The sequence below is a fragment of the Corvus kubaryi genome, unplaced genomic scaffold, assembly GCF_017639235.1.
Source record: "Corvus kubaryi isolate FWS band 111438036 unplaced genomic scaffold, C.kubaryi_AGA036_p1.0 split1-131, whole genome shotgun sequence".
Lineage (NCBI taxonomy): Eukaryota > Metazoa > Chordata > Aves > Passeriformes > Corvidae > Corvus > Corvus kubaryi.
The window spans coordinates 578890-593494 of NW_024582073.1; the positions used below are offsets into that span (position 1 = coordinate 578890).

Below are 14605 nucleotides of genomic sequence, written 5' to 3' on the forward strand. Positions count from 1 at the left end.
CCATCATGATGTATTAGTTGTTTAAACAGGAGGCCTTTAAACTTTTATGCTAAAAATTATTGTCAGTGCTTCAAGTTCTCTAGAAAAAGATGAAATTACAAAACAAACTTTTTGATGCAGCAGCACAATCTTTCCCTACATATTCTTCAAAGTTAAATTCAAGCTCTGAAAGCAATTCATCTTGCTTAGTGTGTTTTCCAATTGGGACCCTGGGGATTAAGGATAGAATGACTCATTCACATAATTGGGCTTCTCAGTGCTTTTCCTCACATTGAAGGTTTCAATCCAAGCATATAAGAATATAAGAAACTTAGAAATGACCATCTCCAGCAAAAAGTCTAGAAAGGCATATGGCTCAGCTTTGATAATGTTAAATGAGACTGCTTGCTCTTGTTCTAAGGTCATGTTCTTACTGATAGCCTCGACTCTTGGGTGACTGCTTCCAATGCCTAACTTGCTTGTGTATGAAGTTTTAGATGTGTGCTAGGAGGTTTAGCAATGGATGCTGGGCATTGGCAATTAATAAGCTTTTGATTATCAGCAAATTTTCTCCTTACATGAGGGGAAATAATTCTCATTATCTTTCTCTTAAACATTTTCTGTAAGATCAAAGCAAATATCCCATTTTCCTGCTTTGCAACTGCACTGGATATTGCACTGTGCTTCTCTGATTTTTATTCTCCCCCACTGCAGCTGTGGAAGAATGAGTAATGCTGACAAAATTTATGTCTGCTTCAGCATGCTTGGTTTAATGGGGACTTCATCTTTTTAGTATTTTTATGAAGGCTTATGTGGGCTTGAAAGCCATTTAATGCTAAAAATTGGCAAAAGCTATGAAGAGAAACTGAGGCACCAACCTCTTGGTTAGCTGACGTGTGGAGTGTGTGCAGAGCTTTCAGTGATACATGTAGACTCCTTGTGTGGAGGCTGCGGGTACCTTGGTGTGGATGTTCACAGCTGATGTGTGCAGAGCTGTGATGCAGATGGATTCAGCCCAGGACATGTTTGGCTTTCTGGGCTCCAAGTGTACGTATCCAGCCTCTCATTCACCAGCACCCCCAAGTCCTTCTTGGCAGGGCTGCCCTCGATCTGTTCATCCCCAGCCTGTGTTGATACTGGGGGTTGCCCCAACCCAGGTACAATACCTAGCACTTGGTCTTGTTAAACCTCATGAAATTCCCATGGCCCCACTTCTGGAGCTTGTCCAGGTCCCTCTGGATGGCATCCCATCCTTCAGGTGTGTCAACACCACCACTCGGCATGGGGTCATCTGCAAATTTGCTGAGGGTATACTTGGTCCCTTTATCTATGTCATGAAGATATTAAATTAATAATAAAAATATTTATATCAATTATTTAAATACTAAATATTATATTATTTATTGTTTAAATATTAAATAGCACTGGTCCCAGTGCAGACCCCTGAGGGAACACCACTCCTCCTGATGTCCATCATGACTCTGAGCTGACCATCCAACCAATTCCTTATCCACCTAACAGCCCACCCATGAAATTCTTCTCTCTCCAATGCAGAGAGAAGAATTTTGTGGGGGACCCTGTCAAAGGCTTTACAGAAGTCCAGATAAATGAGATCTGTAGCTCTTCCCTTGTCCGCTGATACAGTCACTCCAGCACAAAAGGATGAAGAAAAAGCGGAGTTACTCAAGAGTTTTTTGCCTCAGTCTTCAATGGAAACCTCTTTTCCTACACCTCTCAAGAGGATGGACAGTAGGATGGGGACTGGAGGAGCCAAGTCCCTCCAACTGTAAGTAAAGATTGAGTTCATGATCTTGTGAGGAACCAGAATGTACATAAGTCCGTGGGACCCAATGAGGTACATCCCAGAGTCCTGAGGGAATTGGCTGATGTAGTTTCCAAGGCACTCTCCGTGATATTTGAAAAGTCATGGCAGTCAGGAGAAGTCCCAGGTGACTGGAAAAAGGGAAACAATAGTGCCCATCTTTAGAAAGGGTAGAAAGAAGGACCCTGGGAACTTCTGACCTGTCAGCCTCACCTCTTTGTCTGGGAAGGTCATGGAACAGGTCATCCCAGAAGCTGTGCTAAAGGCACAGGGAGGTGATTCAAGACAGTCAGCATAGCTTCTCCAGGGGCAAGGTTGAGTCAGGAGTCATGCAAGGCACTTTGGTGAACTGCACTTATTCGGCACTGGTCTGTCTGCAGACAGGCATTGAGCCACGACCCCTTGATACAACATGGACTAATTCCTGCAGCTGTCTTCCTTCAAGGGCTTTACAGGTAGATTCAAGGTGGAAATAGTGCATTTCTTCTTACCCCTCTACTCCAAAATGGAGCTTGCAGTTAGACAGATTTCATACCTACTTTGGCCTGAGTGGATTCAGATTTGTATCCTTTGGGCAGTGCAAGAACTCTCCTTAGATACGGATTCTTGGGACAGTACGTGTTTCATGGAGGCCATAGGTAGAACAGGGAACAGTGGAAAAACAATCCGAGTAAATATCTTTGGAAAAGGGGCCAAAAATAACACTCTGTTCATGTTCCTTCTACTAAACATATATGCCTGAGTCCTGGAGTTCTCAGACCAGGTGTGTTAAATACTTAATGAAAGAAGTTTCATAGGGTTGTCTGTTGTTGTTTCTGCCTCAATTACTCTTAACCAGGTTCTCTGCTTCAAGGCAAAGTGACATTTCATTCACTCAAAATGTAGAATGGTCAAAGCAGCAATGAGCTGGACTCAAATCTGCTCAGTAAAACTTTAAATGCTACCAGCTTATAAGTATTTTAAAATAGAAAAAAAATACTTCCACAGGGGAGCTAACTACAGTTCAGCAAAGGGCCAGTAAGATGAGTAAGAGACTGGAGCTGCTTTCATATGAGAGGCTGAGAGAACTGAGGCTGATAAATCTGGGGAAAAAAGAAGGCTCAGTGGGGAACTTAATAATGTTTATAAATACCTGATGTGAAGCTGTAAAGACAGAGGCAGGCTCTTCTCAGTGGTGCCCTTTGGCAGGGTAAGAAGGAATGGGAAAAATTGAAACACATGAAACTACATCTCGACATAAACCTCTTGGTGTGACAACATGAGGACAGATGAACACTGAAATAGTGAATGTGTGACTTCACTGAAATTCCTTATTTTAAAATGTTTGGTTTATAAAATAAATCACCTGGCCAATGCTTTTGATGTATTGGACTACTGTTGAGTCCAACAGCAATGCTCTGCTGTATCAGTTTTAACTGGGTTTAAAATGTCACCAGCTTCATCTGGTGCATTGCTGTAGCTCTTTGTGGGCAAATAGGTTTAATTATACTTACTGGACCTGAATTAGGCGATAAATGCTCCCTACAAAGGGAGCATTTGTCCAATGTGTCCTTGCTTTACACACCAACAGCAAAGCTGCTGTGGAGTTGAAAATGCCTGCTATTTCCATAAGTGAGTGTTATGATGCAGCCTTGTTTTCTGCTGTGAAGTATAACCTGGATGTTGCATGTTGCCTAGCAGCACAGTTCTTGTGAAGAGGTAAAAAAAAAATATACTTTCAACAAAACATTCTCATACACCTACATGGAATTTCATTGTAGAATAATGAGACATTGTTCCTTTTGAGCTTCATGTTCTATGTTAGCCTTCAGTTCACAGTACTACAAATAAAAGTATATTTAAGTGTTGATATTCCTTTCACACCTCTCAGTTTTAAAAATATGTCTTCAGGCCTTTCTTCTGTAAATGAGTAACTCTAGAAAATGTATTTGTAGGCTTTCATCTTTACTGGGAATCCTGATCAACTGAGAAATGATGCAAATTTCTGCAGCGTCTTCCTCTTGCTGACTCCTGAGACCATTCCTACTGAGCAGCAGATATTAAGGAATCTTGAGCAGAACTGCCACTAAGCTTAACCTTCCTCACTCGACATGGGCCTTAAGCAGGGATGTGAACCACTACAGTGTGTGTGACACCCTCCGCTCACAGGGTCTGTAAGATTCTTCTAAAGCTGTTAAATAGCAAAATTCTAACAGCCTGATGTACAAAAGGCTCCTAGTTACCAGGGTGAATACTGCAGTGCACAGCCAGAGTGTGGGTTTAAACCTATTGATTTTTCAGCCTTTTTACATAAGTCATGAGATTCTTAACCTGCATATGGGCAAGTTAGCACAGGAATGTCTGTGCCTGGCTGTGTCCTGTAATCCACTCCATTTCCATTATACAGCTGCCAAGCTGGGAGTTGTTCCATTTTGTATATAAATAGCACTCCAAATACAGTACCCTGTTCCCCTAGATGGTGGAAGGCTGAGGCTTAGCTCTCATGACTGAGAGAATCTGATATTGTATATTTCTAGGCTACAGAACTTTATGACAGTAGGAACAAAATGGAGGTGGAGCTGAAAGGATTCCAGGCTATATTAAAAATTCACTAATGTGCCAGGAAATCTGTTCTGAACTTAAAAAGCGTCCCTCAAGCAAGAGGCAGAAGACAGTTATATTATTCCTTTAGCTTACCATCAGGCCAAATTTATGCTAGAGAACTCTGTTAAAGGCTTTATTCTTTTCTAGTCAGAAAACCAGCTAGATAATACACAGGGAACCTGTATTCCATCTTTACTTCTTCAAGGTAAACTTCTAGTGTGAACTTAACGTAAGAAACTGCAACTGAAATATAATTGCAGGAAACCACCAACTATTTAGCACAAAGTCAGACAATGACATGGCCATTTCAGCATGCAGGTGCACAATCAAGGGGTAACTAGTCATGAAAGTAAGTATTCAGGTGATAAAGGAGGGGAGAAACTGCTTTAAAGATCTTGGGGATTTTTTTTGTATATATTTTTGGGACTTGAGAAAAAATATTCAGCAATTTACATAGCTGATATTATATGTTTAAAGAAAAATGCAAACTACCGAGAAGGCTACTGCAGTTTGATACCCATCAATCTTTATTCAGACTGGCCCGATTACTTTTAAAAACACCATTAAGCAGACACACACTGCCATCTTGTGAGCATCTCTAACACAGCTGCAGGCTGATTTTGGAGGAGAGGAAAACGAGTTGCTTGGAGCAAGTAACTTAATACAGTACAAAACATATACAGACTTAAAAAATGCTGCACTGAATGCTTTGTCAATGGTATATTATATAATAGAGATACACAGAGCAAAGCTAAAGTATTTTATTAATAATTTATTGTCAGTAAGAAAGACTGGCTAATGGTAATTTTCAGTAAAAACCTTTACAAGACCATTGGATCACAAATATACAGACACTATAAAAACTGTGTCACGGTGGTTTTGGTTCTAAACTGGTATGCAGAAGGTCCCCAACACACTTTCCAAGAAGGGAAAAAAAATGTTTACAGTTCTAAAATACAGCAACCCATTTAAGACATTTCCATATAGCTGACCCAGAAAAATATCAGACCTTATGTATGTAAAATTGAAATTTTGTAAATATGTTGAATGTTTTACAATGAAATGTCAAACCTTAGTTTTCAGGGGAATACATACAGTGATGCCCTGACTGTAGTAAGTCAGGGTGCTCATTTTTAATGGCACACTAACACCACTAGTTTCAGTGGAAAACAAATTCACAAAATATCTACAAAATCTAGTTAAAACTATTAAAATCAAAACTGTACATAAAATTTACAAAAAGTAGGAGAAAATTAATTGCATTAGAACTATATAAATATATGCATCATGCTAACATGGAAAAGTGGTATGTGATTTTTCTTAAACACAGAACAATGTAAGTACATAAAGGATGTTCAGAAATGGCACAGCCAATGGAAATCTTGGAACTTTCCAAATATAGTAGGTCAGGAAATGGAAAGAGGTTCATCTAGTGAAATGAACTGCATGATCCAATGCTGCCATGCCAGTTTAGCTCACTGAAACAAAAGCATTCACTGTGGCTGGAAAAAAAAAGAAGAAAAAATAAAAAAGCTCTTGAAAATTGTTCTAGATTTGATAAAGTTTGTTAGAGTCCAGGCACTTTTGTTGAGTGTGTCAGACTTCTGTATGTTGCTGGGAATCAAGTGGAGGAATTTTCACATCTTCAAAGTGACCATCGTCTCCACTCTCATAGTCACTCATCATGACTTCAGACTCCATTTCACAGCATGCTGACACATCTGAGCAGGAGGCTGTGGAAGCATACACAGACATGGACATGTTGTCTACAGTGGGTGCTTCAAAGTCTTGATTGAACCCCAGTGAGTATGGAGCGTACGGTTCTCTGTAGCTGCCGCTGCCACCACTGGGTGTAGTCTGAGGTTCTGACATGTCTGCAGGGTAGTGATGGGGAAGGTACTGATTAAGGTTAAATCTCTGCCTGCTCCTTGTAGAAGAACCCAAACTACCTACGGCTGGCATGTCTCTGGGTGGCTGTATTGACTCAAACTGGTCACTGTATTCAGGTGGTAATGGTGGAAGCTCATCAGGTGCAGGGAAGTCATCAGGTGGAGGTGGAAAATCACTTTCTATGTCATAACCACCAGGGTAATAGTCTGTATCGATGGCATTTGGATCTGTGTAGAGGGGAGCTGACTCCTCAACCACTTCGTAATTTGGATACTCTTGGATACCTGGCAACTGAACACTTGGCATCCAATCTGATGTATCCCAGTGATAACCTAAAAAGTTAGTTTAAAAAAAAAAGTAGTATTACTATCTTGTATTCAAGTCAGTCTGAACTGAGAAACCAACACATGTAGTAAGACAATAATCACTGTGATTAGGACACTACTTGTTAATCAGCATTTTGCCCTGGTTGCACAAAAGACATTCAACTCTATGCCATGCATGAGACAGTGCATCATTCACACTTGAACTTTTACATTTTCTCAGACATAACACCTAACATGGGAAGAGCTGTAGTCACCTATGGAATGTGCTGTCACAATACATAATGGTATAGAATTGTTCACTGGATAGCAAAGAATCAACACCCTGCCTGGTGCAGCTAACACTTAATTGTTGTTGAGGAATTAGTTAAGGTGATAACAATGGCCTAGTTCTCTTAAAATATATTTAGCACATATAACCCATGACCTTATTACATAAAAGAAGCAATTTCTATTTGGTAAAGTATTCAGACCATTTAAATTGACTTTACCGCTTAAGCAAATTAAAAAGTTAATTTCAAAAAATACTGTTAGCTCTACAGGAACTGCCACACCTCTGATAAACATCTTTGATTATTAGTAAAGACATTCCACATTCAAATACAAGAACAAAACAGCAAAATCAAACTTAATCATGCAAAAATGACTGGACTTGATCCTCTCTTACAAACTCCATTTGAATAAGTTTGTATTTGTCTGCTGGAAACTAGATGTAAGCCTAAACTCACTAAAAACCAATAGTTTCTCTCATCTGGATACCAAAAAAAAAAAACCCCACATTGTTGTAATATAGTGCAAATCTAGTAAAGGGAAATCACTGCAGACAAATGCACAGCAAGCAACTGATAGTAAGTCAGTGTTAAAACCAAATATTTTGGTGAACATCAATGAACTGCATGCAGAAGTCACCTCTTGAATTGCTGAGGTCAGGAACAGCAAAAGATTCTTTAGGTGGCAGAATAAGAAAAAGGAGAAAACATCTGTAGTTAGGAATCAAATAGTAGAACCAATATGAAGACAAACAATGACTAGCCACTGTGACATTCATGCTGCTTTTGTTCAGTTTAATTAGCAATACTAAAGTTGGCTTTTTAAACAAAATTTCTCCTGGGCTCCTTATTTGTTAAGACTTGAACTGTAGGACAGCTACTGAATGTACAGCCCATGTGGGATATGGCTGTCTTGTGGTAAAATCTGCAGTCTGGAGTTCACTGAAATCCTTGTATCAGTATATGCAGGACTTCTGCTACAGAGGGTAACAGGACTTGATCTGATTTTTTTCTTTCCTTGTATCTGCCCTTGTTTTTCTGTACAGGGCTCCATCTATTGGCACACTTTCAAGTATTCCTCGAGTATCAAGGTAACTCTTCCTTTAGCGTCTGGCTTCCACACACAAAGCACGAGGAAACCTGCCTCCCTTTGTACGGCAATTCCAACAACTCATGCTCAGCAGAGAACTGCCTTGTGTTATCTGACAAATACTAAACCCTTCTCTCTTCAGAAATCTATATTCCCTATTAAAGTCTCTAAGGATGAGCGATGCCTATCCTAATAGCAGAATCTTCTCCTAAGAATTCATACTTTCATCTGCTGGAAGACTGAAGGGACAGAGGTTGACTCCTTGGAGAGAAGTTCCTGTTTTTTCAAGTTTGTCTAGCCCAGACAAGAAAAATACTGTTCAGACTAATGGAGATGTCAGTCTGAGTTCTGAGACTCTTAAAACATCTCTGGCCTCAAGTCCAGGAGAAGGTTCTGATTACTAGTCTGCTTAGAAGATAACATTCTTTATTTTTTCCTGGGAAATTGGGTGCAAAACTAAAGCCAAAAGGCTTTATGATTTAGAGCACTTTTACCAAGGAATGGAGAGATCTTGGTTTTCCTCTTCTTCTGAAGCAAAGACCTTTTAACATAAATGACAGAAACACAAACTAGAACCAGATGTGCCCATCTTTATGTGACAATCTGCTAGATTGGAGCTATATTTTCTCTTGCACTCAGCATTGCTGATTTGCATCAGGCTACAACCTGAGGAGCAGTGCAGAGAACACAGGCCTAAAACTGTCCTTTGATGAAATTAGCTACAGCTCATGCTACCAGGATACCTGCTGGACAGAAACACTTGGGGAAACTAAAGGTAAGGACCATCATTCCCAGAACTTGACCTTGCTGAAGGCTTGAGTAAGGATCTCTGCTGCTTGAACTGACACCCTCCTGAGGGTGCTCAAAAGCAGAACTCTTTACCCAAGATGCTTTGAAAGAAGAAATGCTTATTAAGAACAGAAACTTTCAAATGACAAGAAGCAGCTGAGTAGGACATACTTAATCTTTCTATGACTACAATACATACAGTGTTTGTATTTATCTTATGGTGATACTAAAACACCAAGCAATACTTTTGACTTGAGAACTACATCTATAATTTTTAGATTCTACCAATTAAAATCTCAGAGAAAATCTGCATAAGTTATTTAATATTTCCCCTGGTAGATCTGGCCTCTTTTAGTCTTGTAATTCTCCCATTCCCAAGTAATGTGCATTACAATTTTTCTGCATTGAGAACTATTGTCTATAGGTACACATTAATGAAATGGCACCCTCATTAATGAAATACTCTCAAGTAATTAGAAGTCTTTGCATTTGTCTACTTTATTTTGCGTGTCTGTGTAAATTAAAAAGGGTGTACTTTAGCTACTATAATCAATTTTATGTTCTTACAATGGCTTCATTTTAAGTAGGACTTAGTAAAAAACAATGTTTCCTAGTCTATATCTACGAATAGGAAGCATATGCTGGATGTTATTTCAGAAGAAATCTCTGCAAACTCATGGTCATGGAGTGAATCATTTGCCTTTTAATGGAACTTAAAGTACTATTTAGTCAATTAAAACAATAGTAAGGATTTGTATAGACTCACTGGGACTTTTATTACTACTATTATTTTGTAAAGAGTTTGTGTTTTCCAGAGTGGTTAGTTCTTAAATGTTAGAAGAAATGAAATAAAATACCATTGAAAATGCCTACTTTGCCTCTTTCTAACTTCCAAATACCTACTACACACACAAATGTATGTGTGTCTACGTACATACACCCAAACATACCTTTTAGGTACTGTTGTAAGGCTGGATAGTAATGAACTACTTAAACTGAGAGGGCTATATATCTCAGCTGCAGACAGAAATCAGGTTTTTTCAGCTTATGAGACAGATTGATCTGAAGACCAAGAAAGTGAGTACTGATATCAGACCATTCTGATTCTGCTCAGCTGGACAAGGTATCGACAGGTGTGGGTGGGAGAAGAAAAGGAAGCGGAGGCTGCTGCTGTTTCAACTACACTACTGTATGTATTTGCCTTTGATGTTTCAATTCTGCTGGCAGCTTTAGTATGAATATTTTCAGAAGAGAGTAAGCACCAAGATCTTTTTATGCCAATCCTTTTTTACCCAAGAAATCACACTTTGAAACCTGTTCACAGGGCATCTACAGGATATGCAAGAAAATATTAACAGATATACAATATAAATATATTTTTTGCTAAAACTTATCAGAAAGTCCAAGTAAATAATATTTTATAACTCGCATCTGGCTAGGGCTACATTACTAGAAGACAATGTAGGAAGACAAACATGCATTATGCTGCCAAAGCAGTAAATAAATATGAAAACATGTATATACCTTCTTTTTCCACCGAGTCAACAACAGCATTGACAAGGTGTATTACAGTCACTATGGAAGCTTGTAAAAGGTATAAAAGGAGCAAATTAAAACAAACCTATAGTTAGTATAACTTTAAACAACATACAGATATACATAAAACCCCCCATCAACACTGTGAAATTGCAGTTCATTACCATTTTATAGAGCAAGATTATTGGTGTACATACACATCAACTCTCTACCTAGAAAGTAGTTGCATGTAATACATAAAACACAAATCTAAAGCTCAATTTTGTTCTTGCTAAACATGCAAAAGTACTTGTAACTACTCGTGAAGCACATTTTGCATGAGTACAAGGCTGCTTAAGCTGTCTTAGAATTTCTGAAATGTTGCCTAAATATACTCATTTGCATAATACTTTATCTACATAGCAACAAACTAGACTTTTCTAAAGGCTTGTGTTGGGTGAATTAAGGAGTTCTACTTTAAATTAAAGTTCTCCTTTAAAAATGTAAACTACGTTCCCTCCCTGACAACGAAAGATATGGGAAAGAAATTTTCCCTTAAATGAACTAAAAGAATAGAATATGAAAAATACCTACTGAAAACTTCTATTACTGATCTACTTAAGTTTTGTATGAAGTAGGGATATCACAGTCGGAATACTAAATTCAGGCTGTTAGATGCTTATTTTAAAAAAACCTAAAATGAATGTATTTTTTATGTCTTCCCTCTTCCGCAAGATAGTTTTGGAATGGAGAAGGATTTATTCTTATAGGGTAAAATGAAGTAAGCACATGCAACTTGTTTGCACAGCTCAGGGATTAAATATCAAGCTAATGAATACTAAATCTACCAAAATGGAAGTAAGGAACAGTATCTATGATGCCACAGCTATTTCTCTTAAAATGATGTATTAATGAGTAATCAATACATGACAAGAAATGGGAAAAGGAATATACTAAACATATGAGACAGTGAGGAGGAGAGAACAACATGTACCACACAACACTTAAAACCACAGGAGAAAAAGCTGGAAGTTGGTATCAGGTCTACTGATAAAATGATGAGGACTGTAAGCATACCATTTTACTTTCACCAATCATTAAACAGATGGGTTTTTTGTCATGCTGTTAATAACAAATCACTCTACTTCTTTGAGAAGCAGAATGTTCTTTATTCCTAAGCTAAAGGAATTTCAAGTTCTTTTTTACCAGGCAGAGACAAAAGCAGAAATTGGAATAAAGAGTCAAAACACCTTAACTTAGTGAATTAAGTTATGAGACAACTGTGGCTTTGTCCAATCAGTATGACATGTTTCTGAATACATAGAAGCATTCATATCAACTATAAAAGCATCTGTCATCACAATGGAAAGGACATCCAATTAAAAATAATCAAACCCACAAATATGTATGTTGATTATATTTTGATGGACTTGAGGTGTGATCAAAATATTTATATTTTTGTATTGGCTTTTTTCAATGTATGAAATGTTTTTATGAATTCATTTCAATCATGGTGAAAGCCAAATATACTGTTCTATTATAACAAAATTCCTCTTTGTGCAGTTTCCTTCATTACTAAAGTAATCAAACTTACAAGCAGTCCCTTAAACTCTGCTCTCACTCAGAACTGATCTGATCCATATGGGAGCTGAGGTCGCAGCAAGAAAAAGAGAAGGAAACAAATGAAACTGTAACACCAAAAAGTTTTTTACTGAGAGCTGAACGGCAAAGCAAAAGTTATATTTGTGCAGAGGTCTTTTTTTAAATTCATTGTATGCTCGCATAAGGTGATAACTAACAATAACTTAGAAGAGTTTACCAAATTTTAATATGTTTTAAACATAAGGCTCTGAACAACCTGAGTTGCATTTTCACTGTAATATTCCAGCAGCAGAATGATTATATAATTTTAAGGTACAGTAATTAACAAGAGATGTAAGATAGGTAAAATATTTTTTTAAAAATTAATAGATCTGGGTATTAATGTAAGTAAATACAAATATATATTAAATAAGCTACTATTTAATATATATTCAACATATGTAAATCCTATTGTTACTAAGAAATACAGATGCAAAGACAGAACAAATGAACCTAAGCAGCAGTACAAAATGATTGCATTTCACATACCATTGTCATCACATGATTCAGACTGGAAGGAGCTGAGAGACTGGACCTCAGACATGCTTTCTCTAGCACTGTAAGGATGGGAGTTCTTTTCATCCAGAGGCTTCTTAGAAAGGCAGGGGTCAAGATCTACTACTTTAGCTGGAAGAAAAAAGTTTCATGTGAGACAATGAATAGATTCTAGATTAAAGAATCAATACAATTTAAAGTTGAGATCAGCACGTTTTTACAAAACTTAGCAGAGCATGAAGCCTGATCAGAGACAAAACCCAGTAGTCATAATGCCTTTTTTACCCTAAGAGGTATAGACAGAGACTTTGTACTCATTAAAATTGTACCAGCATACACATTTAACAGGAAAGTAAAAAATAAGAACATCTCTTACTGTCATAGTCAAAATCCCAGCTGGGTTTCTGTATTGAATCACTGTCTGAAGGTGAGTTGGAGGGAGGTGGAGGTGGCAAATTTGGTGCAACACTGCAAACAGCTACAGCTTTCCGGTGGCCATGTACAGAATCTGGGTTAAAAGTACTAAACTCGGGGTGCTCAGGGATAGCAGACCCTTCGAAAGAATTCCTGTCAAGATTGTTCCTGGAGTCACTTGGAATGCTTGGAGTGTATGAAATGGGACGAACAGGAACCTGTGGTGGGATGTCAGAATAAATGTTCTTATTCAATTTTGCATCAAAATATGGTCTTTGCAAGAAGGCTGTTGTAGCTCCCAGCTGCTTGTCTTCAGGTTCTTGCTGGTGCTTCTTCTTTCTACCAACCACTTTGCGACAAACGACAAAAATCACAACTAGCAAGAAGATTCCTGCGATGAAAACAATAATCCCAATCACTTCAGCTAAGCTAATGTTCCAAGATGTTGAAACATATTTATTAAGAACAATGTCTGTGCAGTGTTTGCCTCCAAATCCACGACTACAGTTGCAGTGATATGAACCGTAAGTATTCTCACAAAGGGCACCATTGAGACATGGGTTTTCTATGCATTCATCGACATCAGTCAGGCACCTATCAGAAACAGAGCACAGCAGTGATATTTAGTTTACATCAATAGTCTTTGTTGTAATCTTGCTCTCAACTATTTCAGATATATTTAATATAAGGGACTGCACACTAACATGCAATTTGCTACTTTATCAACATCCCAGATTTCAACCAGTTTGAACTGTTAATCTGTCAATTAATACTATTAAAATTCAATATATGTGGAATGCTACCTACCTTTCTCCACGAAAGCCTGCTTCGCACTCACAAACAGGTCCATCCAAACTGTCAATACACTTGCCACTGTTTTTGCAAGGATTGTCTTTGCAATACGGACCCAGCTGGCATCTGCAAAGGCAAAACAAACAAAACCACATGAACCATTACCTTACTGCAAGTGAATTTATTATGAAGGATTCAGGGCTGTAACACAGGGGCTGTTGTTAACCTCAGCCACCTCCAGTGTGTCTCAAAGTTTGAGCTTTAAGTAGGAAACAGATAAAAAAAGGAAACAGAAGTGTTACATTTATAGCTTGTTTTCTAAGGGGTTCATGGATACAATGGACCATACAAACATACCTTTGACCTGTGTATTGTCCTCGGCACTGGCAGATAAAATCATCACTGACTGGAATGCAAGTCCCACCATAAAGGCAGGGGTTGGAAGCACATGGGTTGACACTTACATCGCAGTGAGTTCCCATAAACAAAGGTGCACACTTGCAGTAGTAGCCTGAAATCAAATACAGTATTTTTGAAAGATGCACACAGCTTTACTGGATTTGAGATAAAATCCTCCCTGCCCACCTACAGATTTAAGGTAAATTCCTCCCTACCCAACTACCTGTTAAAGAGAGAAAGGATGAGAAAAAATAGAAAGGTTTTTATCGAAAGATGAGGCCAAGTCTAACAGTAAGAGTTTTCTTGAACATGACTGAAGGATAATTTCCATTTCTCTCACAAAATGCAAGTTGTCCCAATGATTTCAGAATTTTAAAAGAAAGATTCCAAAGTAGGCCATTAAGAGGATGGACCTCAGGTGTCAGCACTGAAGATTAAATCCCCACTTTGCCAGATGGACTTTATCCACTTCATACCCCAAGGAACTGAATCTAGTTCACACAGCCTTCCTACCTATTCAACAGCCAACCCTCTACAACTCCGGGAAAGCCAGAATTATGCACGAAGTTGTTTTGTCCTTCAAAGCAGAGAATTTGAAAAGCAG

At 38.2% G+C, this 14605-nt stretch overlaps 1 protein-coding gene across 8 annotated transcripts in view; it reads right to left on the reverse strand.

Moving 5' to 3' along the window:
• Positions 1-4888: 4888 nt before the first annotated feature.
• The window catches only part of FAT1 (FAT atypical cadherin 1), a 108376-nt gene continuing 98659 nt past the window's right edge, over positions 4889-14605 (reverse strand). For 3 of the 8 annotated variants that reach the window (XM_042053743.1, XM_042053744.1, XM_042053745.1), the window contains exons 23-29: positions 13960-14113; positions 13618-13728; positions 12773-13404; positions 12391-12528; positions 10270-10329; positions 7507-7542; positions 4889-6606 (exon numbers count right to left, since the gene is read on the reverse strand). In XM_042053743.1, coding sequence (XP_041909677.1) covers positions 5981-6606; positions 7507-7542; positions 10270-10329; positions 12391-12528; positions 12773-13404; positions 13618-13728; positions 13960-14113 — 1757 coding nt within the window. In that variant the 3' untranslated portion in view covers positions 4889-5980. Of the gene's footprint in view, positions 6607-7506; positions 7543-10269; positions 10330-11854; positions 11909-12390; positions 12529-12772; positions 13405-13617; positions 13729-13959; positions 14114-14605 lie in introns of those variants that run through there. The other 5 variants (XR_006020605.1, XR_006020606.1, XM_042053747.1 and 2 more) reach the window with 5 other exon arrangements.